Source organism: Pipra filicauda, unplaced genomic scaffold, assembly GCF_003945595.2.
Source record: "Pipra filicauda isolate LSUMZ 115617 unplaced genomic scaffold, ASM394559v2 scaffold193_size2426894_pilon, whole genome shotgun sequence".
NCBI classification, from domain to species: Eukaryota; Metazoa; Chordata; class Aves; order Passeriformes; family Pipridae; genus Pipra; species Pipra filicauda.
Window position 1 is genome coordinate 2,182,793 of NW_024104302.1, and position 22,120 is coordinate 2,204,912.

Below are 22,120 nucleotides of genomic sequence, written 5' to 3' on the forward strand. Positions count from 1 at the left end.
TCATGCTTCTCCCTCTCTGGAATAACAGACCTTCCTTGGAGAAATAGGAAGTCTCCCAGGCTGACTGAGCCAGAGCTATGTCAAAAATCAAAACCAGATCAAGCAAAATGTACCTGAGCCTCCAGCTGTCTCGGGGTCTGCGGCAGTGGGCAAGGCTGCAGGCGGAAATCCTGAGAACACTGCTAATGTGCTGTGCTTTTTTTCCATCAGAACAGAGTTATTTCAGTTTTAAATGGCAGCTTTTTAACTCTCGAGCCATCTGCAGACTGCCCCAAGTGTATGAATACAGAAAGGCTTTCTGCAAACCACAAATCTAACTGATGAAATACAAGTAGGAGGCTAAAAGAAGATGTCAGTCCAGGAGTACCTGCCTTCACAGGCAGCACAGGGAGGGATGGCTCCTTCTGCAGCCAAGAGGACACAAGGGAGAGACTGATCCAACAGCACATTTGGTTATCTCTGATTGTCACCCTGTGCTGAGATATTTACATCTATCAGCAGGAACTGCCTGAGGTGAAATCCTGAGGAGAGCTGGGGGAACAGCTGGGAGAGCTGATGGAGAGCCCAGATTTGTAATCAGTGGATTCAGTTCTCCTGGGGTTTTCCTTATTCATCAACATATATTTGCATCAATGAAAAAGGCCTTAATTCTGCATACAGCTCAGGGTAACACTGTTATCACAGGCGAGAGCGAAGTCCAAGCTCAGTACAAGTGATCCCTGTAGTGCTCCGAAGAAGGAAAATACCACAGGACTATTGGGCAATTTATTGCCTGTTACTACTCCTTGATACACAGTTTGTGTCCGTGAAACATGGACAAATTGTGACTCCAAGAGAAGGACAAATACTGGTTTTGGAGAGCATTGCTCAGATTTTCTGGAAGCTCCAAGCACAAGAAGAAAAGCCTCATTAGGAGTCAACCAGGAGTTACAGAAGCAAGTCCTCAGCAAATGATGGTGAAACTTTAACGGACAACAAAATGAAAAAAGGGAAAATCAAGAATGTCCTTGAAAGGTATTTCATGACTGAGACACAGAGAGAAATCTATGAGATGTGCCTGTGTCAAACTTAATATAAAACAGCAAGAACACTGACAATATATAATACTTACACAAGAATTGTCTTTCTAATTTTTGAAGCCCCTTGTTCTTCTTAGAGAGTTATTTTTAAAATGCCCTCGAGGAGGGGGATGACTGTTATTATGGTTTCCATTCTACAAAGCATGAAATTGAGACTGGGAGGAGCTGAGTGAATTGCCTGGAGTGACTTGCAAAGCCGGGATCAGACCCCGGAGCAGCCGGTGTCCTCAGAGGGGTGGAGATACAGCCAATGGCAGCTGGCAGAAAGTGGTGTGACAGGTACATCACCAGCCAGATAAGCAAATACTTTGTAAATACTTTGTATGGATTTTCCATAGTGACACACGGAAATTCAGCTGACAGTGGGCAGAGAGCTCTCCCTGCCCGGGCTGGAGCCGTGAGAGACGCCCCAGCTGGCGGGGGCTGGGCTGGGCAGTTCCTGGCTCCAGCCCTGCTCCTGGCATTCCCTGTGTCTGTGCACCAGCAGGGACTTGGGGTTTGGTGCTGTGTCTGAGTCAATGAGTCCCCGGGGAAGCTCTCTTGGACATGAAAACAGCTGGTGACTCAGAGATTGTTTGTAATAACGTGAAATGCTGGATCTCCTTCTTGGGGGCACATTATACTTCATCTGCATTAGCTTAAGAAACAGTCTGAAACCTTAAAATATCCAAAGGATTTCCCTCCAGGGAAATCTAATCTTTCTCATTTCCATTGCCCTGTTGAATCTGGTAATTCTGTGCCGTGGAGCACCCTTGGGAATAACGCCAGCGTGCCCATCCCCTGCCCCCGTCACACAGCCCAGGACGCCGACAGAGAGCTGAACTATAATCCCTTTTCTCTCTATTTTTCACAAAGCTCATTACGTGGGAGCAGCACCTTCGCCTGGGGGAGGCTCTTCTGCTCATTTGTTACTTGAAGCAGTCATTTTTCCTGGTCAGGCCGGTGCTGCTGCTCCCGAAGTGCCTGTGGCAGCTCCTCGTGCCTGGCTCCTTCCTCTGCCTCCCCCGGGGCACAGCGCTGCCTGCGAGGGGCTCCCGAGTCAGCCGAGGACGAGGACGGTGCATCAGAGCAGCGCCCTGGGCTGGCTCCGAGGCTGTGGGCAGCAAATTTCCATCTGCAGACTCCAGTCGGGAAGTCAATAAAAGTTAATTCTGGAAGGAGCCTTCCATTAGGCAGGGAGATGCCGTCATTAGCAGGTCTCCTTGTCACAAAGTGAAAATCTCTTTAATGATATGAGGGCTGTGACTGCTGGCAGGGCCCGAGGTGTGCTCTGGTGTAAACCCAAGAGCTGGTTTTAATAAAAATTTCGCATTTTGGAAAGGAAAAAAAGCTGCTGTGAAGGACACACAAATCCGGAAAAATCAAGACTGAAGTTACTGTTCTCCTTTACAAAAGCTGTAGAAATTCTAATCACCTTTGGTAAGGTCTGAAGTTCCAAAAGTAAGGAAGAAACGTGGACATCTCTGCTTAGTTTCCAGTAATTGAAAAAAACCCAAAACTCTCCACTCATTATGTGTTTTTTTTCTCCTCTTTTAAAAAAAACATAAAATCATGTAATCACAGGATGGTTTGAGTGGGGAGAGACCTTAAAGCTCATCTCATTCGACCCCCTGCCACGGGCAGGGACACCTTCCACTAGACCAGGCTGCTACAAGCCCTGTCCAACCCGGCCTTGAAAAATGAAGGACCATATAATTATGGATTAAATGAAATTAAATGTTTACTCAGCTCTAGTTTTATAATTCTTGGATGGAAAACAGACCGATTGTGGCCAGGCTGCAGCTGATCCCGACTCCAGCTCCAGGCAGGGCCTGGCCACCCCTGTGTGTGTCAGGGCACCCTGGCACCGGCTTCGCTTCCTAATGACGGCGTTAACGAAGGACGGGCACCCACAGAACCACCCCAGTGGTGCAGGAGCGCTGGGTTTGCAGTGGCAAGATAAAATCGAGCCTAATGAACTCACCCAAATGGCAGAAGCAATATTTGTGAGCCAGGCTGCAGCTAACACATCCTTTATGCCACGTGTCCAGGTGACCTGGATGCCAAACCCACAGCTGAACCACACGTGGGTGAGAGCCAGCCAATATTAGCATGGCTTTATTAATGTTATTAATAAAATTAAAGATTCAGATGACAAAACATTTTAATTACTTCCCTTCTTCCTCAATTCATCATTCCAGGACCGAAAAATAGGTTTAATGTATATTTTTTTAAAGTTGTTTTTGTCTTTTCTAAGTGTAACACCTAGATTGTATTTGGAGTGTTTCCACGGGGCTGATTAGAACTGGGTCAGACCTCTACAGAGTCAGGCATCTGCTGAAATTCTGCATGTTACTGTTTCAGAAATCTTATCCTGTGTGGTGGTGAATATTCACAGTGAACTGCAATGTTTGGTGTTCAGGAAACATCCTCTTCTCTTATATTTTGGATAAATATTTGACTATTTTGTCTACCCTATAAAGCAGCAAAACAAACAGATCTCCCTCTGCAAGGGGATGTTTTGATGGAGGTAGGAGAAAGAGAAAGGACAAATCATCCCTGGTACACTCCAGTGCAATATTCCTCTGTGTTCTCCAAGAGCATTTCAAGGGGCTCACTCAACCCAGGGCCACGCAGGACGGGACAGACCCTCGCTGCACGGTCCAGGGTGGTCTCCTGGCCCTGGTCCCAGGGACTGAGGGCAGCTGAGTGAGGGGACCCTCTCGCTCCTGGTGACAAAGGGGTCGAGCAGGCTCGGTCAGATAGGATGCCTTTCCCACAGCTTTCACTTTCCGGGTGGACTCGCCCACGCCGGGGGTGGATAATTGCCGTGGTGTTTCACTCCCCGGGCACTCTCGGGTATCGTCGGGTTTTTGTGTCACTGTTGTTGAGCTGTCATCACAAGTCAGACCTGATGATTCAGGAAGTAACATTTTTGATGTAGTTTTGAAACACGCTTCTGTTAACCAAAGCATCTTTCTGTTGTGGGATTTCTGGAGACAAACGCCTTTGGGGAATTATTTCCGGCTGAAAAAAAACACCTCCCAGCCAGGTCACAAGGAGGAAGAATAAACAGCCCTTCTCCAGTGGCACGATCCACGGGGACTGGTATAAATAGAGGACCAGGGGACAGAGGGATCACAGTTGGATCCTGCAGCGAGCTGAGCACTTGCCCCGGGCTCCGTCGGCTGCACCATGAGCTGTGCTGTCAGGCAGGTCGTCACCACCTGTGCCCAGGGCAGGGGCAGCACGGGCAGCAATGCAGCTGGCACGGGGAGGAGGGTCTCCTCCGCCTCCTCGGGGAGACACGCTGCCTACGACCTGGGTGCTGCGGGGGGCAGTTTTTCCGGCGGCAGTTTGAGCGAGGGATTTCTCGGGAAGCAGCTGAGCGCCGGCAGCGCGGCCGGCGGGAGCTTCGGAGCCACCCAGAGGGCTTGTTCTGCCCTGGGCTTCAGCGGTGGAGGCATCTGCACTCGAGGGGGTGGGGGCTTCCCCAGGGCCGGCGCTGGCTGCGGGGATGGGATCCTGTTCGCCAACAACGAGAAGGCCACGATGCAGAACCTCAACGACCGCCTGGCCTCGTACCTGGACAAGGTGCGGCTCCTGGAGGGGGACAACGCCGACCTGGAGTGCAAGATCAGGGAGTGGTACGCCAAGGTGGGGCCCAGCTGCGAGCCACGGGACTACAGCTGCTACCACAAGGAAATTGAAGACCTTCAGAACCAGGTAAATCCTTGTTCGTCAAGAAAGTTTAATATTTCCTTGGGCTTTGCTTTCCCAAGTGCAGAGCCCTGTCAGAGGGCAGAGGAAATGGCTCTGGAGGGGCAGGTGCAGTGATGGTTTATATGGAATGATGGTCCAAGGGAGGGGGATTCTGCATTTACTGAGAACTGACACTTCAGCACAGCCAGCTCCACCCAACTGGCACGAGGGTTTCCCTGCTGTGATCCCACCTAACTGATCAATAATCCCAGTACATGGAATCATTATAAAATACCCCGGGTAGGTGTTTCCTCCAGGGTCTTCTGGAGCCAGAGGAAGCCGCAAGCCCTAATCCCTTTCCTACATTGGCTTTTCCAGATCCTGTGTGCAGCCATGGAGACTAACAAAATCCTTCTGAACATCGATAACAACAGGATGACTGCTGATGACTTCAGAGTGAAGTGAGTACAGACCCGTGCTGGGGAAGGGCAGGTGAGGGGCGGTGACGGGGAAATCCCAACCCTCTGCCTGTCAGGCCGCACGGTCAAAAGCAGATTTTTTCCCCCAAACTCAAGTGAAAGGCTTGCTTTGCCCTGCTGCCCTGCTGACCCCCCTTTGCTGCCCGTGGTTTAAGGTACGAGACCGAGTGTGGTCTCCGGCAGAACGTGGATGCCGACATCTGCAACCTGCGGCCCGTCCTGGACCAGCTGGCCAGCTGCAAGACCGACCTGCAGCTGCAGTGCGAGGCTCTCACGGAGGAGATGTGCTGCCTCAAGACCAACCACGAGGAGGTCGGATCACCCCTCACCCAGGGAATAGAGAAGAAGGAAAGCCCCCCCCGGGGTTGATATTACTGATATGGTGCTCGTGTTCCCTGCAGGAAATGAGCTGTCTGAGGAAGCAGGCGACCGGGGATGTGAGCGTGGAGGTCAATGCCTGCCCTGGCCCAGACCTGAGGAAGATCCTGGAGGATCTGCGGTGCCAGTACGAGACGCTGATGGAGCGCAACCGCAAGGAGACGGAGCAGTGGTATGCCTGCAAGGTACCACACCCGCGCAGAGCTGGGCCCGGCACTGCCCCCTGGGACAGCAAAAGTGAGGGATTAGATGTCCTAACACCAGCAGCTGGGTCACAGGAGTGCTCAGATCTAACTGTGCTGCCCGATTTCTGTGCTCTGTCTGTGGCAGAGGGGCCCCCACATGGTGTCACAGGGCCACAGGAGAGTAAATGGGGGGGGGTCAGCCTGTTCAGGGCACTGCGGGATGTGAGATGATGTGGGGACGTGAGGAAAGGGCTGCTCTTTTCTGACCTTGCAGATGGAAGAGGTGAATCTGGAGGTCGTCACAAGCAGCCAGGAGATCGAGTCAAGCAACAAGCAGGTCACTGAGCTGAGGCGGCAGCTGCAGGCCCTGGAAATCAACGTGCAAGCCCAGCTCACCATGGTAGGGATGCCACACCACTCACACCTGCAGCTCCCGTGACCAGGGTCGTGCCCGCAGCAAACCCAGGTACCTGTGTGCTTGTTCCACTCTCAGAAAGAAAACCTGGAATCCTCTCTGACGGAGACCGAGTGTCGCTACAACAAATACCTGGCTGAGCTGCAGACCCAGATCTCCTGCGTGGAGCAGCGGCTGGCTGAGATCCGAGCGGAAATGGAGTGCCAGAACCAGGAATACAAGACCCTCCTGGACGTCAAGTGCCGCTTGGAGCAGGAGATCCAGACCTACCACTGCCTGCTGGAGGGCGGCCAGCACGACATCATGTACGCAGACAGAGCCGGGCACCCCAAAATCCCTGTGCTTTGCCTTCCTGATACCAGTGGTAAAAGCAACACTGTGGTGAGGAACCAGTGCTGACCTGTTGCCAGACAGGGCCTATTAGCAAACTGTGAGGCACCTGAGGATTTGGCTCTGATAAATGTCCAGGGTGCATGTCAGAGACCATTCTGGGGCCAGGGAGGGGGGCCAGGAGAGCCCCCAGAGCTGTCCCAGCCCCTGGCACGGTGCAGCAGCTCTTTAAGGGCAGCTTTGCTGGCAGCTGGGCAAGGTCTCTGACAAACACTGTCACATTAACTGAGTTATATTGGCTTTGCCAGAATGAGGCAGGGTTAGGGACTGGCAGCTAAATTAACCGAAACAATAAATTATCTAAACATTTTCAGCTTCACACAACAATTTTAATTAAAGTTTTGGGAATTTAATTTGTATGCAAAGCAGCTGTCTCTGCCCTGCCTCCCATTGACTGAGGTTTTTAAACAGCCAGGCTGTTAATCCCAGACATGGCTGCACACACACAACACCAGCCTGGGCACCCACCTGCTCCATTTGTTTGGAAAAGGAGGCACTGGAATGGTAGAGCCCTGAGGACTCTCCAGTCCTAAATTATATGACAAATCAGTTTTTGTTCCAAAATGGCAGTTGCAGTGGATGAAGGGACACTGTTAGTGTTTGTCTTGGAGCCTGGGGTAATCCTGGGATGGAAAAGCAACAGCAGCCAAGAGGCAGGCGGGAGGGAGCGGGAGAATGGTGGCCGATGGCCCTCAGGGTTCGGAGGGGAAATGGCAGCACTGACTGAAGAGACAGAGCTACAGCCAGTGCACAGGTCAGGGGGAGATCTCCAGGGTGGGAATGCCAAGGGCCTGGGTCTCCAGAGCTGTCTCCTTTCCACAGAGGGCCAGCAGGAAGAGGAGTCGCTGCCACATCAGCTGGGAGGAGTGGGGGGCTGAAAGCCACTCTGTGCCAGCCCTGCCTGCCCTGAGCCTGGCACGGGAGAGGGTCTGCCAGGTGAGGGGTCCTCCAGGAGCTGGGGAGTGGGACCATGAGCTGTCCTTTCAGTGCTGGGAACCTGGGGAAGAGGAGGATGAGAGGCTTCCAGGCTTTTCTGGGTGAAGAGGGGTTGGAGGTGGTGTCTTTTCCCTGGAAAGAGGCTGGGTCGGAGCCTGCCAGGCGGGATGGCAGCTGTGCCCGTTGGTGGTGGAGCACTGGGATTAACTGGTCTATGGTGGGAAGCAGTGGTAAGGAATGGTGGGAAGCAGTGGCAAGGGATGCAGCTGTGGGACATTTGTACACCTCTGTAGAAATTAGGTTTGACACTGGGGAGTGCCCAGCAGTAAAGGTGTGGTTAAATAAGACTTCCAGCACAACATGGGAATGAGGAACTGGAAGGGGAATCAGTCAGTCACAGCTCTTTGAGAAGGTATAAAATCAAGCAGAGCTGGGGAGAAGAGGGAAGAGGAAGGTCAGTACAAGAGCAAGGGTGTGGAAGAGAAAGGCACATATTCAGAACCCCCTGAAAAAGTGATGCTTCCTGCTCTCCCTCAGGTCACTGCAGACCAGAGAGCCCCTCAGCCCCACTGCACATCCCCGAGGAGCTGTGAAGAACAAGCCATTTGGAAGAACAAGGCAAGAATAACCCGGGTGTTCTCAGTTGTGCTCCAGCAGCAGCCAGAGGGACTCCATGGGAGCTGCTCTGATCCCAGCACTGCCCCTCACTCGGGCTCCCCAGGGCTGTGCTGGTTGTCTGACAGCAACCAAGGCTTGTCTCCAATAAAACTTTGCTCCTACTGACACAGCCTCAAACCTGGGAAATAATTTCTACAAGTAAATTAATATACAAGTATTCAAAAAAAATAGTTATGCAGACACTGATATTCGAGGCACAGCTTTGGCTGGAATCCACCCTCGCTCTCCATCCACACACCCGTCACTGCAGGGAAAGAGGAAAACAAACTGTGTCCCCATCAGTGCTCCTGCTGAACTCAGAGGCTGAGGAGGGGATGGAGGGTGGAGGAGAGGGACCAGCCTGTGCTGTGGAAAGGGATGTTTGCTACCAGAGGAGGAGGCATTTGCTAAGACATGAGGTAGAAGGTGATGTGGAAAGAAACATGCAGGGAGGCTGGGCAGAGGGCAGGGAGGGACTTTCGGGCTGTCTGTCTGTCTTCTACTGAGAGACCTCTGAGAGAAAAAGGAGTCCTCATTAAAGTAGGTGTGTGCTAATATAATAAAATATAATATAATATCACATAATATAATGTAGCACACAACACCTATGACTTATTATGGATGTGCACTAGCAGGATAAAATCAAGAACAACAAGTTTTCCCAAATAATTGGAGCAGGAATTTTGAAAAGCAGGAATTTTGAAAGCCAGGCTCTGCTGGACTGTCCACGCCCTTCTGGTGGAGGCAAACAATTCCCAGAGAAAACACTAAACAAAGAACCTCTAAATGGGTTTGTAAAAAAGGCAAACAGGAAGAACCAGCTGGCAACATGTGGGAAGATAAAAGGGTGAGACAAATTAATACGTGGGAGAGAATTTTTTTAAAAGTGAGACACAATAAACAGCCAGGAAAAAAAAAAGCTGCTGGTGTTTTATTACCCCAGTGAAAGGAATGACAAACACATCCAGGAACACGACTGCATTTTGCTGCGTGTGCAAGCCAAGGCTCAGGATGCAGCCTGTCCCTCCTCACTGGCAGTGTCTGAGAGATGGGTCAGTAGGGCTGGGAGTGGTGTCACAGCCCTCACCCCTCATGAGGCTCTAAAAGCCCTTTTCTCTCATGAAATATTGGATGGGGTTTGATGACTAACCTTAGACAGAAGCCTGAAATGGAGGATCCTAACAAGGCGGCCTTGGGGGACACAATGAGTCCAAATTAGTGCCCATTTCTAAAGAGAGAAACAGCTCAGACGGTTCTGGAACGGCCTCTCCCTGAGCTCTGTCCAGGACACTCGTTAGCCCTGTGGGGTAATTGCTCTAACGAGCTCCTGGCCAAGCTCTGTGCTACTTTCGCTGCTCGGTTCTGCATCCCCCCTCCCGCAGCACTAATTACACTGCGCATTTGGGGGCGATCTAACCCCCCTCGGTGCTGACACAGCACCTCTGAGGTCACCACACGCTGCCCTCCCTGCCCGGGACTCACAGCCTGGGCAGCCCTGGGAAATGATGGAGGCTGTGGAGGCTGCCCTGGAGGAGGCAGGGAAGGGAAGATATATGAAATGCAGAGGGCACAGTACAAGAGACAACAGGACAAGAGTGACCCGGGACAGGGACTGCAGGCAAACGTCTGCGGTGTCCTCACACAGCTCTCGGGTCGTGCAGCTCATGGCAGCTCAATCTGTCTCTTGTAAATCTTGTAAAGCAAGAACCACCAGATATCTCAGAGACAGAGAGAGACTTGGGCTGAAGGTACAGGACTGGGAGAGGAACCAAGGATAAAGAGAGCAAGGGGGGGTGCCCAGGGAGAGGAGGGGGTGGTATCAGCACTCGGGCTGGTAAGCAGAAGATGAAATGCACTGTGACTGCTCCAGCAGATGTGTCTGTGTGCTACAGAGAGCACATGGGAATTACACCACCATCAGGAAAAATCCCCGAGGAGTGAATGCACCAGAGGTTTAAGGGATCAGTGAAGAAACAGAAAGAAAACAACTAATTTTGCAAATTGCCAATGCTGGAAATCAGCCACGAGTTCCGGACTGCACAGCACAGCCAATTATCCCTGATTACAGGCATGGTGTGTTTGGAAAGGCAGGCCATGTTCTGCTGTGATGTATAAACTGTAATTTCTCTACAAAAGTGTACTTCATGCAGTAGGCAGACAGGTACAGTCTCACTCACACCCACAGTAACTATCTGTGGGGTTTAGATTTTTGTTTACTGGCTTGTGCAACATTTGTAAAGAACTACAGAGATGAGCAAACTCCTGCCGTAACCCAACAGATTTCTCAGCTCAGTGCACTGAATAACATAATCTAAACTGCCAGTATGAGCCACAAATTTAAAGTGCATTGAAATTAAGAGACTTTAGTATGATATAAAGCTAAAAGACACTGTGGGGAGGCTCTGGCTGCTCTGCCCCTTTGCCTGCCCAGCTCTGTCTCACCCCTGACGGTGTCTGAGTGCAGGAAGCACCTGAACACAACAGGCTGTCAGGTTCTGGCCTGACCCTGTGGCTCAGCCTCGGTTTCTCTCCCATCCTGCACCATGCTCAGCTCTCCATGGGGGACTGGAACTGCTGCGGTTTCATCACCCATCACTATTCCCATCTATCCTAACGAATTCTCCAGGACTCTGCTGTGATAACCTCCAGAGGTGCACAGTCTGGAGGCCTGGCTGCACTGCCAGTGTCTGGCAGGCGCTGGAAGGAACCAACAGCCCTCACAAAGCGAATCAGGGGAGACTGTGAGCTTCAGTAGGGAGAAACCCAGCTGTGTCCATGTCCTGCTGAGCTCCTACTTCACACTGCAGATGCTCAGAGCCTGCAAATGTGAACAGTCAGCAAGAAACTGAAGCAGAGTCACCCCCTCGGTCCCAGAGGTGTATTTAAGCCCGGGCTGTTACCAAACCCACTGTGGTAATTATTTCACTTGCCTTACAGGATTTGGCTAAACATGGTGGTACAAACCAGTGAGTCACTAGCCAGGAAAAAGTCGTGGTCTGCATTTGAAAGATGAGAGCATGAGGCCTGGAGCTGGCTCAGTATCACATCAAAGAAGTGTTTAATAAGTGATGCCTAATGGCCATTATGCAAATTATTAATGGTAATTACAAGTGACAAGATAAAATCATATTCCAGTGTGGTTGCACAAACATCACTGAGGCAATGCTTATGAAAGCAAAGTTCTGTAGAACCAGACACACCTTTCTTGTAGTTGACACAGGAGAGCATTATCAGCTTTGATAAGCAAAGCCAGGCGAGCGTGTGGAGCCGGGCTGGGCACAGGGACCAGCATCCCGTGGGAATGTGACATCCTGCTGCCTCCCCCATCCCTGTGCACCAGTAATGACCCTTATCACCTCTTCCTCCACTTTCACTCTCTCACCCATCAGGCCCAGAGAACTCAGCTTGTTGGCACTGACATTGTGTGTGACCACTGCTCATCATCCTGGCCCATGGTTTGTCGTGGATTCCTGCACTTCCAGCTGCATGAAGCCATTTGTTTCCTCCTGAGGAAAATCCTCTAAGACACGTTTGTGTCTTAGACTTGCACAGTCCTTTCCCAGCCTTCTGCCCCAAGGCCGTGTCCCAAGGCTACAGGATTACAAATAAAAACAAAAGCGGAGGTAAAGAAATCAGTGTAATGGGGGAAGAAGCCGGTACTGAGGGATGTTTTGGAATGAGGCAGTGGCTCCCAGCTAGAGAAAGCAGAACCACACAGCCAGTGAGCCCCACACAGCCTCTGTCTGGCCTCGGTGCTGAGCCTCGAGCCCCAACACAGTCACAAGGAGCGGGACAACACCACAGTGTGTTTTTAAGATACAGCCAGGTTAGTCAGGGACTGGCTTCTGGGTGCACTGGCTGTACCAGACACATGTCCCACATCCCAGTGAAACCAGCAGGAGCCCAGAAAAGCTCCAAAGAATGCAACTGCATCCCAAATATGAGTACTTTGGCAGAACTGTATGGTCGTGTCTAACCTTCCCTGGTGAAATGGGATTTGGGAGCCTGTGGACCTTTTCACCAGGACGTGAGTGAAAGGTTGTACAGTGCTGCAAACCGATTTGTTTTGTGGAGCAAGACCTGTTCCTTCTTCCTGTCAGGGAGCTGCTGAAGGAGGGGGGAGGAGGTGCTCCATGTCCACCCGTAGAGAAATGTCCACCATCCTCCTAAAGCCAAGAGTCTGCAAGGGAAAGAAAGGCACCCCCAGCCCTGTGTCTGCTCTTGGGTAACTCCTGAAAACCTCCCCAGCAGAAGCGAAGCTCCAAGCAAGCATTACATTAATTTCTGTTGGCTCCAACAGCCACACCCTGTCTTCAATTATATTCCTCAAAACGACGGATGAAAGCCAGATTTGCTCCCTCTCCTCCTTTTCGCTCGTGATTTTCCTGACTGCGAGTCTGGGCTCTGTGGGGAGCACGGGGGCTGTGTCTAGGGGAGGATGGACTTGTATTTCAGGCACTGCAGTCTCAGTGAGGAATCTGAGCTCCGACAGACCCGGCTCAGTCCTCAAGCAAGTTATTTCCCTGCACCATATGAATAATGAATATTCCTGGATGCTGCCAGCCTTGGTAGGCGGCTTTTTATCATTTTGGATCTAAGTAAAGAAATAAATTACTCCACCGGAGAGTGGAGAGCCTTAACTCATGCTGGTGTGAAGACAATCACAGCTAAACATGCTTGGGGTCACTCTCATACCGTGGTGGCAGAAGCCACCAACTTCCCACCAGTCCATGAGGTGTCTGAGGGTACCAGTGTGGGTTTTCTCTGCCCTTCCTCCCAGAGATGACGCTGCTCTTGGGGCTCCCTGAGTGTCACCTCACTGCCAACGAGGATCTATCACAACTGCTCCTGTGAATACCCAAACATCCTTGAGTCAAAGGTGGCTTGTGAGTAAGAGTCGCGTGGAAATTCCACCCTGTAGGGGACAGAAGCCGTCGTCCCCCAGAGAGCAGAATATCCTCTCATTACAGAGTCTGCTGGAGAAGGACACTGGCACTGCTGGAGCCAGTTCTCTGAAGGCTCCCCTGGCTGCCCCTGCCTGCTTGGGCTGTGCTCACTCCTGCTACTGCTCCAACAAACTCAGTAAGAAATGCAGGACACTTTTGTCCTCCTTGTCCTGTGCTCAGCACAATCTTAGTAACGGCCAAGACCCGCAGGGTCCCATCTGAGTCCACCCAGGGAACTGGATACATCGCCCATGGATGCTCCCTTTCCTGTCCTCTCTGTCTTTATCTACGATCACCACAAATTGGTGCAGCAAGGGCAGCAATTACAGTAATTGAAAAATAACTTCAGCGAGGTCCTTCGAACACTGCAGGTGACATCAGCCCTGTGTCACCCACACACAGGGGACACTGAGCCGGCCTGAGCTGCGCAGTGTGAGCAACTTCACTTCTTGTGTTTCCATGACCAGGGGAGGTTAAGCCATAAACAGGGAACTAAACCCATGGGGAACTGCCTCACTGATCTAGGAAATCTCACTGTAAAGCAGGTATTAGAGCTGTGCCAGGTGACCCACATCCACACCACAGTGTCCCTGGTCTGTTCACTACTATGGTTCAGAAATGAGAAATTCTATTAGTCTCCCATTTCTGTTTCACGAACTCTACCACAGCATGTGATATAAAAATGGTTATTGGACTAAGAATAAAATAAATACAAATTAATAAAAGATAAAAGACACTTTGATGTTATAAATACCAATGTTTCTTCTTTGTACATAATCTAGGGCAACTTTTTTCTCGACTTGTTGCAAAGTTTGCATCATACAAAAAGCTGATGACTCACAAAACACTATTTTACTTTTTGGAATAAGCTGCTGACATGTAAAGTATCTTCCCTGTGAACTGGGATTTCTAGAGGGAAACTGCCTATGGGCTATTTATTCTTGGCATAAACAGCCAGACTAGCCAGCCCCGTGGGAAGAAGAAACACCCCACAGGTGACACCCCCTTTGGAAGGTATAAATGCAGACCTGCGGCAGCGCCAGCCTGCAGTCGGACTCAGTATCACGCTCTGCATCTCGCTTTGGGCTGTGGGTTGGCGCTGCAGCTGGGCCTCGCCATGAGCTGTAGTATTAAGCAGACAACTGGCTCTCTCAGGGGCAGGACCAGCGGGGGCAGCTGCGTGGTTGGTGGCGGTGGTGGTGGTGGCGGAGCGCGGATCTCCTCGGTCTCCTCTGGAAGATACACGGCCTGCGGGATAGGCGGGAGCCGAGGGTTCTCCGGGAGAAGCTACTGCGGTGGCGTGAACTACGGAGGGGGCCTGAGCACCGGCAGCCTGGTCGGTGGGAACTACGGAGGCGGCTTAGGAGCCGCTGTCCTCGGAGGATGCCCGGGCATGGGATTCAGCGGTGGCAGCGCTCGCTTCGGCGGTGGCATGGCAGGGGGCATGGGAATGGGGCTCGGTGGAGGTGGTTTTGCTGGTGATGGCATTCTTCTTTCTGGTGACGAAAAGGTCACCATGCAGAACCTAAACGACCGCCTGGCTTCTTACCTGGACAAGGTGAGGTGCCTGGAACAGGAGAATGCTGACCTGGAGTGCAGGATCAGGGAGTGGTATGCCAAGCAGGGCCCTTTTTGTGAGCCACGGGACTACAGCTGCTACTACAAAGAAATCGAAGATCTTCAGAACCAGGTAACATCCCTTCTCAGCTGCTTTCTCCCTTGAAAGCCTCTCCCCCGGTGCTGCCCACATTACCAGGAGTAACAAATCAATGTTGTAAAATGCTCTTTGCAAACATCCATTATAACATCTGCCTGTGGAAAGCCCCAGAGCTCAGAGGTGAAATCTGGAGGGTTTCTGTTGCTTTTATTCGTCAGATATACTAAAGGGGGAAATGTTACTTCATGGAATGCATCTGGATGGGCTCAGTGATCCTTCTGAATTCTGTTAGTGCCAAGGTGTTTAAATAGACATGTGGCAAGAAAAGAACTAAAAGATAAATAAATAATGGGTTGCAATAATTTGCCTGAATTTATATTATTGCCGTCAGTCTTGCAGAATTCCAGTTAAACTTTATTTCCTCTATTAGTTTACTCTCTCATAAGCAATTGGGGAATACAGGATGTCTAATTAAAGGTAAGAAGAAAGACAGCATTGCCATAACACATTTGAAATGAGCAATTTGAAATTCAAAATGTTTACAAAGTGTGTTTGGCAAAAATTTAGGATGTCAATGCATAAAGAAGAATAAAGTGAAAAGAATCTGGGAAAGGGACAGAATGAAACCAGCTTGTCATTAAGTCTTCAAACAAAATCTTTAAATCTCTTATCTGTGAAAATAAGATTTAGATTTAAAAGGTTGAGGTGGATTGTGGCAGGTGCTGGACACTAATTACACCTCCCAGACTGCTTGTACCTGAACCATGAATTTTATCATTTAATGCCTTCACTACACTTCACTGAACACCCCTGTGAGTGCTGCACCCCTCAGCTCCCCATCCCTGCTACCCAGGACGTCAAAAAAGGAAAGGGAGAACAGGGTCTGGTGGCACTGGGCAATGGGAGCAGAGATTTCAGGAGTGAATGTTCTTTTTCCAGATTGTCTGTGCAACCATAGACAACAACAAGATCATTCTGAACATCGATAACAGCAGGATGACAGCTGACGACTTCCGAGTGAAGTGAGTACCGCGGGCTGCCCCCTCCTCTGTCCCCGCCCCCGGAGCTCTGGGCAGCTCTGCTGTGACCCACGACAGCCTGGAGGCTACACAGAGAAGCCTCTAGAGCTGCCCTAATAAGGGCAGTTCCAGGAGGGAAAGTCTGGGATGCCGAGCTGGGTTTGAGTGGAGATTAGAGTTCTCCAGGAAGCAGAGGGATCTGCAGCGAGAGTTCAGCTGTTCCAGCACGTGGTGTCTTTAAAGGGGAAGGTTTTGTTTTTCCTGTCGGAGCTCAGAAACGCTCGTGGTGGTGTCAGACACTGACTGCTCTTTGTCTCTTGGCAGGTACGAGACGGAGCTGGCCCTGCGCCAGAGCGTGGAGGCCGATATCAACGGGCTGCGCCAGGTCCTGGACCAGCTGACGCTCTGCAGGTCCGACCTGGAGGCACAGCTGGAGTCGCTGCGGGAGGAGCTCTGCTGCCTGAAGAAGAACCACGAGGAGGTAGGTCCTGCCCCTCTCCTCTGAAAACCTTTCACTCCTGCGGGATCCATCCTCCCTCGCCCCAGGATGCTGCTCTGGGGGGCAAGTGGTTGATGGAGACCATGGTGTGACCCCGGAGCTGTGAGGGTCCAGCAGAGAGGGGCTTTGCCAGGCTCTGCTCCTCCCTGCAGGGCAGCTTGGCTGCCTCAGTTCTTTCCTCCTTTTTAAAAACTGACCTGATCTGGATGGTGTTTGCAGGAAATGTGCTGTCTGAGGAAGCAATCGACTGGAGATGTGAGCGTGGAGGTCAATGCCTGCCCCGGCCCAGACCTCAGGAAGATCCTGGAGGAGATGAGGTGCCAGTATGAGACACTGATTGAACGCAACCGCAAAGAAGTTGAGGATTGGTATGAGTGCAAGGTGAGTAAATTCCCACACCTCTGACCTTCCCCAGCTAACACTCAGGCAATGGTCCCCCAGGACTTAAACCTTTAAACCATTAAAGCCACACAACAGATTGTAATAGCATTTAGAATTGGTTCAAAGTGACCAAGGGACACAGGGAAGGGATGCTGCTGCCCTGTGTCCTTGTCATGGGGTGAGGGAAGCACTCCATGCTGGTGAGACTTAAGGAAGGAATTCTCTACAAGGCCGTAAGTGGTGAGAAGAACTGGAAGCAGCACTGTTAGAAGACCAAGAGGAATGACCAGCAGGGTTTACACTCCATTAGGATGAGAGTTTTCACCCGAACCTTTCTCATTTCAAGTTTTTGCCAACTTCTCTGCTCTTTCCTTAATACTTAATCTGACTTACAATGCACCTTCCCTGAATTCCCTCTTTACCCTGGATTGGTGATTTCAGATTGAGGAGGTGAATCGGGAGGTTATTACAAGCGGTCAGGAGGTGGAGACGTGCAACAACCAGGTGACCGAACTGAGACGCCAATTGCAAGCCCTGGAAATCGATCTCCAAGCTCAGCTCAGCCAGGTGGGTGACGAGCTGGTGCAAACCTCAGCCACCTCACAGAATTTGCAGCGAAACGCGGCGTTTCTCCTGCCTGTATTTGTATTGTGCCCCTTGTCACCCCTCAGAGGGACAACCTGGAGTCCTCGCTGGCGGAGACAGAGTGTCGCTACAACAACCACCTCGCTGAGCTGCAGAGCCAGATCACCTGCGTGGAGCAGCAGCTGGCTGACCTGCGGGCAGAGATGGAGTGCCAGAACCAGGAGTACAAGATCCTGCTGGACGTCAAGTGCCGCCTGGAGCAGGAGATCCACACGTACCGCTGCCTGCTGGAGGGCGGCCAGCAGGACCTTATGTAAGTGGGCTTGAGACTCACCAAAAAGTACAGTGGAACACCTGTGTCCTGGTTATTTCGGTGTAACAGCAAAGGGAAGGTCCTTCTCCCTTACTGACCTACTCGGGCTGCCTGGTGCCAATGGTGGGGACCTGCTGCCCTGCCCTGTGCCAGCTGCTGCCACAAGGAAAGTGGTCACTGAAACCTTCAGCCCATTTTCTGCCAAAAAGGGAACCTGACTGAGAGCAGCCGGGACACTGAAAATCTATAGCTCTAGTTTGTCTGTCCTTTCCCTCACTAAAATGTTATTTTCTGTCCCCTCAGTCAGCAAGGAGGAATTGGTCAGTCTTCGGGTCTAGGAGGAGGAGTTGCAAGAAGCAGTGGGATAGGAGGAGGAGGCATCATTAGGACAAGCCACACTTACACTTCGTCTGCCCAGATCCCATCCTGTGCAGCTGCGGAGATCCAGGGTAAGAACTGCCCCACTCTGAGGGTTTCCACGGTTTCCTCTGCTCTAATGCAACACGGATGGGCAGGAAGAAAGATCTTTCCCAGGCAGCTTACAGATGTACTTGAAAGTTTTATTGTGGGGCCCCTGGGAAATACAGGATGGGAGCCACAGAGGAGTGGCTGAGAGGAGAGCTTTTGGGAGCTGGGACTCTGCTGAGACACAGGAGAACTGCCAAAGGGAGGAGGGGAAGAGGGATAAAAGGGAGAGGGACAGAGTCAGCAGGCAGGCAAGCCATGGACAACATGGAGAAAAGACTGACATGAGATGGGGGCAGAGGAAAGAGCAGGAGAAAGCAGAGTGCTCAGAGATCAAGGTGGAGGTAGAAAAAGCAGGAATCATAGGAATACTGGCAGATAACTGCTAGTCCTAGTTCAAGAGGAAGCTTCCAGCCAAACTGAAAAGGAAAGAATGAAATATGGTGAGAGTTGGTCCAGGAAATGAGAGTGAGCAGGAGCATTGTTCCAGCATGGACCCCAATGCCATTCCCTCATCCACATCTCCAGCTTCCACTGCCTGGCATGGAGAAGGGCAGCCTGTGCTACAGCACAAACAGATCCATCTGCCTGGCTGGCAGGAGCCATCAGACCTTCCCAAGAAGGGGCAGTATTTATCTGAAGTTCTAATTGAATTGGCTTGTGAAACGATCACGTGTGGGGAATGACAGTGTGGGAAAGAATCCATTTTTGCCATAAACACAGTAATGTTTCCTTTGATCTCTCCAGTGCCTTGCCGAAGGATTTGTGATTAAGCAGAGAAACAAGAATATCCAAGAGAAGCCTGAAGCAGAGCTATGGGTGAAGAGAGAATATTTACTGCATGTGTCTGCAGAGAGCACGGGGCGTGCTCGTCTGCGCCGCTCAGCCGTGCTAAGCAATGTGCCAGAGGGATGAGCAGAGCGTTGGGCCACATTCTGCTTTGGTTTGCTATTTGCTTTTCCAGTCTGTGTTGCTGTGTGTGGCCCAGCACCACGACTATCGCTGCAGTCAGCCAGTGATCAGCCATCACTAATGTACCTGCTGCTGAAAAATGTCTCTAATAAAACTTTGCTTGTGCCTGATGCAATCAAGAACGTGCGTCTGAGGCTGAGTTTCTTTAGAACACCAGGTGCTGAGCCATGGGCACACGGGGCACCTAAACTGGTCGGGGTCATCCTGCACTGGGAACAAAGCTGCTTTGCCAGCGGGAGCCAGAGAGCGGCCTCGCTGACCTGGCAGGTCTTGTCCCACTCCTCCCTGTCACAGCCTGAGGCAGATGTTGCCTGTTCCTGCGTGACCCACGTGGACAGGCAGGTCAGCAGACACTTGTGTCCTTCCCACACAGCACTGGGCTAAAACACAGTCCTAGAAAAGTTCTGAGCGTCACTGGTGGAACATCTGGAGACATTTTGCCTCAGTCCCAGTCTAGTGCTGACACATCTGGGCTGGGCCCTCTCATACTCCATCACCCAGCCTGGAGGTTGTGATTAGGGTGAAGAGGAAATCTTGGTCTCCATTCAAGTTCTCCTGACATGGTTTATGTTTGGACCTATTCCTTTAATTCTATAGAAATCTTCCCACTGGGAAAAGGACTGGAGGCAAAAGGTTTATCTCCTCTATTTTCCCACAGTGACTGAGTCATTTACTGGTCATCCTTCTATTGCAAAGAGTTTCAACCTGAACATCAGGAACGGTTGGAAGATCATCTTTAGATGAAACACACCTTGTCTGGGGAGCTGGGGAGGGCAGGGTGGGAGCTGAAAATGAGCAGCTCAACAGAGAACAGAATGGAGAAAAAAGCCACAGAGGCACTCAAACCTCACAGGTAAGACAAGGATCACTCTTGGGCCTTGACCAGCAGCTGGTGCTGAGCCAGTGCGTCCTGGCACTGACCTGCCCTGAAGCACTCTGGGTTTGCAGAACTTGCAGTTAAAAGCATTATGAGGGTGTTTGGAGGATTAAAGTGTTGGTCCAGAAAGCCAAGCAGTGACGGGTGACTGTGATGTGGCTGCTACAGACTCAGATTCACCTGTGACATGACCTGGAAAAGCAAAACTCCTGGTCACTCCTTTTCTGTCAAGGGCTGGAGGTTATGGGCCAGCAGGCTCAGGGCAGGAGGAGGACAGGCACAAAGAGAAAACCACTTCAGGACTGTACACACAGCACACGGCTCTGCTGCTGGCGCTTCTGTACTCTCCTGATACTGAAACAGACTTTACACGGCATCGAGTCCCTGAAGAAGTTTAACCACTAAAGTTCAGGGAGCAGGTGAAAGGTGCCCTTGGAGAGAAGGTGTCTCAGTGGTATTTCTTTTATTTCATCTACCAGACACTAAGCTCAATAGTATCCATGGGCAAGACAAGAAAATGTAGCACTGGAACATCTGCAGTAACCAAAGTGGCCAAAAGTAGAAGCTTTTAAACCAAGACTATAAATCAAGTAATCTTTAAATATAATACATATTGTGCCTATAATGGCAAATTTCTGTTGGACTCCTCTGGAGCTCAGCTGTTCTGAGCTCTGACTGAGAAGTCAAAAAAGCAAACCTTTCCCTTTTCCATTCCCATTGTCTCCTCCTGCCTCCTCCTCCCAACCTATGAGTCCTCACACTCTCGTTTCTAAAAATATAAAGGCACTGCACTGAGGCCCTTCCAGTTTCCATTCTTCTGGAAACTCTCGGCCATGTAAGATATATAAAAACTTGCCACTCTCTCCTGGCAGCCCCATGTGATTCCCACCAGCTCTGGGTTGTTCCTCCTCTTGTGAACTGCTGCTGACATCCAGCTGCTCCTCCAGATTCCCTGGGCTCCTGCACAGACCTCCCACCCTTCCCACTGCAGCCGGCGGGTCCGAAGCGTGCGCTTTCACAAAGGAGCTGCCCTAAATTCCTGAGAGGTGAAAGAGACCTAATGACATGGTCAGAAGGACTCTAATGACCCAGACATGATGAATATGCCTCTAGAAAGCCCCCTGGGGGGGGAGTACAGCCTCAGCTCCTGGGATGCTGTGATGTTGTTTGTGGACCTATGAGCTGGGATGCACCTGGAAGGCAGCTCAGGAGAGGCAGCTTATGATTAACAGTCCCCCAGCAGAAAACACCCTGGAAACACCCCATTTATTAAAGAGCTGCAAATTATGGAGCTGCAAACATTGGAAACTACATTTCCATAAGATTTCCGTATTTCTTTGTGCTAATGAGACAGACCCAGGAAGCTTAGGAGTTCAAGTAACTGAATGAAAATAGGAGGAAAAGCTTAATTTAATCTGCTAATGTTTCAGAACAATCACTTAATTTTATCTTAGTTTAACTGGTGCCCTCATTTCCTGAAGACAAACAGGAAAAATAGCGAGGCAGAGGGAAGTGTGTGTGGTTTGAGGCTCCTGGGCACAGTTTAGGTGGGGCTGAGGTGTCCAGAGGGATCAGGAGCCGTCCCTGCAGCGGGCACGCAGACACCCTCCCCTCCCAGGGAGCAGTGTCAGCCCGTGTTCCTGCCTGTGCTGCTCTGATGTGCTGCAGTGATAACCGTGGAGCCGGGAAGGAATGTGTGCTCACTCAGGAGAGATGCTGCAGACAGCTGTTGGGAAACTCCTGAGGAATCATCCGCAGCCCGGGCGAAGCTTCCAGCGACGCAGCTCTCGGCAGTTTCGGTCCGTTCCTGCCGCCACGCCCTGGCTCCCAATTATGTTCTCGGGTCCTAGGAATGAAATCCAGCTGTTTCTCCCTATACACAGTAACTTTGTTAGAGGCTTTGCCTATTCTGAGCTTTGTTTCTGTGTGTTTGGGGCTGGAGGGAGGCCCGGCGTGGCAGGCAGGGAGGCACCATGGCTGGGCCCAGCTGCAGCTCTGCCAGTGCCGAGAGCTTTGTCTTTGAGTAAAATCACTTTGGGAAGTCTCTCCACACCCGTCTCCAGCTTGCTGGAGATATCACTGGAATGCTGCTGGCTGTTATGGTGCTGGATAAGGAACATCCAAGGAGGCAAAGATAAGGGAAGGCGTCTTTTCAACAGAAATAAGAGCAATAAAATGATGGGGAAATCCACAAATACTGGGATAA

The 22,120-nt window shown here is 51.0% G+C and overlaps 2 protein-coding genes across 2 annotated transcripts; both read left to right on the top strand.

The window, feature by feature from the left end:
* Positions 1-4,253: 4,253 nt before the first annotated feature.
* LOC114001304 (keratin, type I cytoskeletal 19-like) lies at positions 4,254-7,517 on the top strand. Its single transcript, XM_027746358.2, has 7 exons — positions 4,254-4,784; positions 5,139-5,221; positions 5,395-5,551; positions 5,641-5,802; positions 6,077-6,202; positions 6,296-6,522; positions 7,430-7,517. The coding sequence occupies exons 1-7, from the start codon at positions 4,254-4,256 to the stop codon at positions 7,515-7,517; spliced, it is 1,374 nt and encodes a 457-aa protein (XP_027602159.1).
* A 6,746-nt stretch (positions 7,518-14,263) lies between these two features.
* LOC114001273 (keratin, type I cytoskeletal 19-like) lies at positions 14,264-19,159 on the top strand. The gene is made up of 8 exons (XM_027746300.2): positions 14,264-14,836; positions 15,743-15,825; positions 16,147-16,303; positions 16,541-16,702; positions 17,144-17,269; positions 17,374-17,600; positions 17,904-18,049; positions 18,813-19,159. The coding sequence occupies exons 1-8, from the start codon at positions 14,264-14,266 to the stop codon at positions 18,836-18,838; spliced, it is 1,500 nt and encodes a 499-aa protein (XP_027602101.2). The 3' UTR covers positions 18,839-19,159.
* The last annotated feature ends 2,961 nt before the right edge of the window (positions 19,160-22,120 follow it).

What these genes read in the sequence shown, in the direction of transcription:
- LOC114001273 (XM_027746300.2), top strand. Translation starts at nt 14,264, where the DNA reads ATGAGCTGTAGTATTAAGCAGACAACTGGCTCTCTCAGGGGCAGGACC. An exon ending in GCTGACGACTTCCGAGTGAA is followed by an intron (nt 15,826 to 16,146) that starts GTGAGTACCGCG and finishes GTCTCTTGGCAG; the next exon opens with GTACGAGACGGAGCTGGCCC. An exon ending in GGCGGCCAGCAGGACCTTAT is followed by an intron (nt 17,601 to 17,903) that starts GTAAGTGGGCTT and finishes CTGTCCCCTCAG; the next exon opens with TCAGCAAGGAGGAATTGGTC.
- LOC114001304 (XM_027746358.2), top strand. Translation starts at nt 4,254, where the DNA reads ATGAGCTGTGCTGTCAGGCAGGTCGTCACCACCTGTGCCCAGGGCAGG. An exon ending in TTGAAGACCTTCAGAACCAG is followed by an intron (nt 4,785 to 5,138) that starts GTAAATCCTTGT and finishes TGGCTTTTCCAG; the next exon opens with ATCCTGTGTGCAGCCATGGA. An exon ending in AGCAGTGGTATGCCTGCAAG is followed by an intron (nt 5,803 to 6,076) that starts GTACCACACCCG and finishes CTGACCTTGCAG; the next exon opens with ATGGAAGAGGTGAATCTGGA.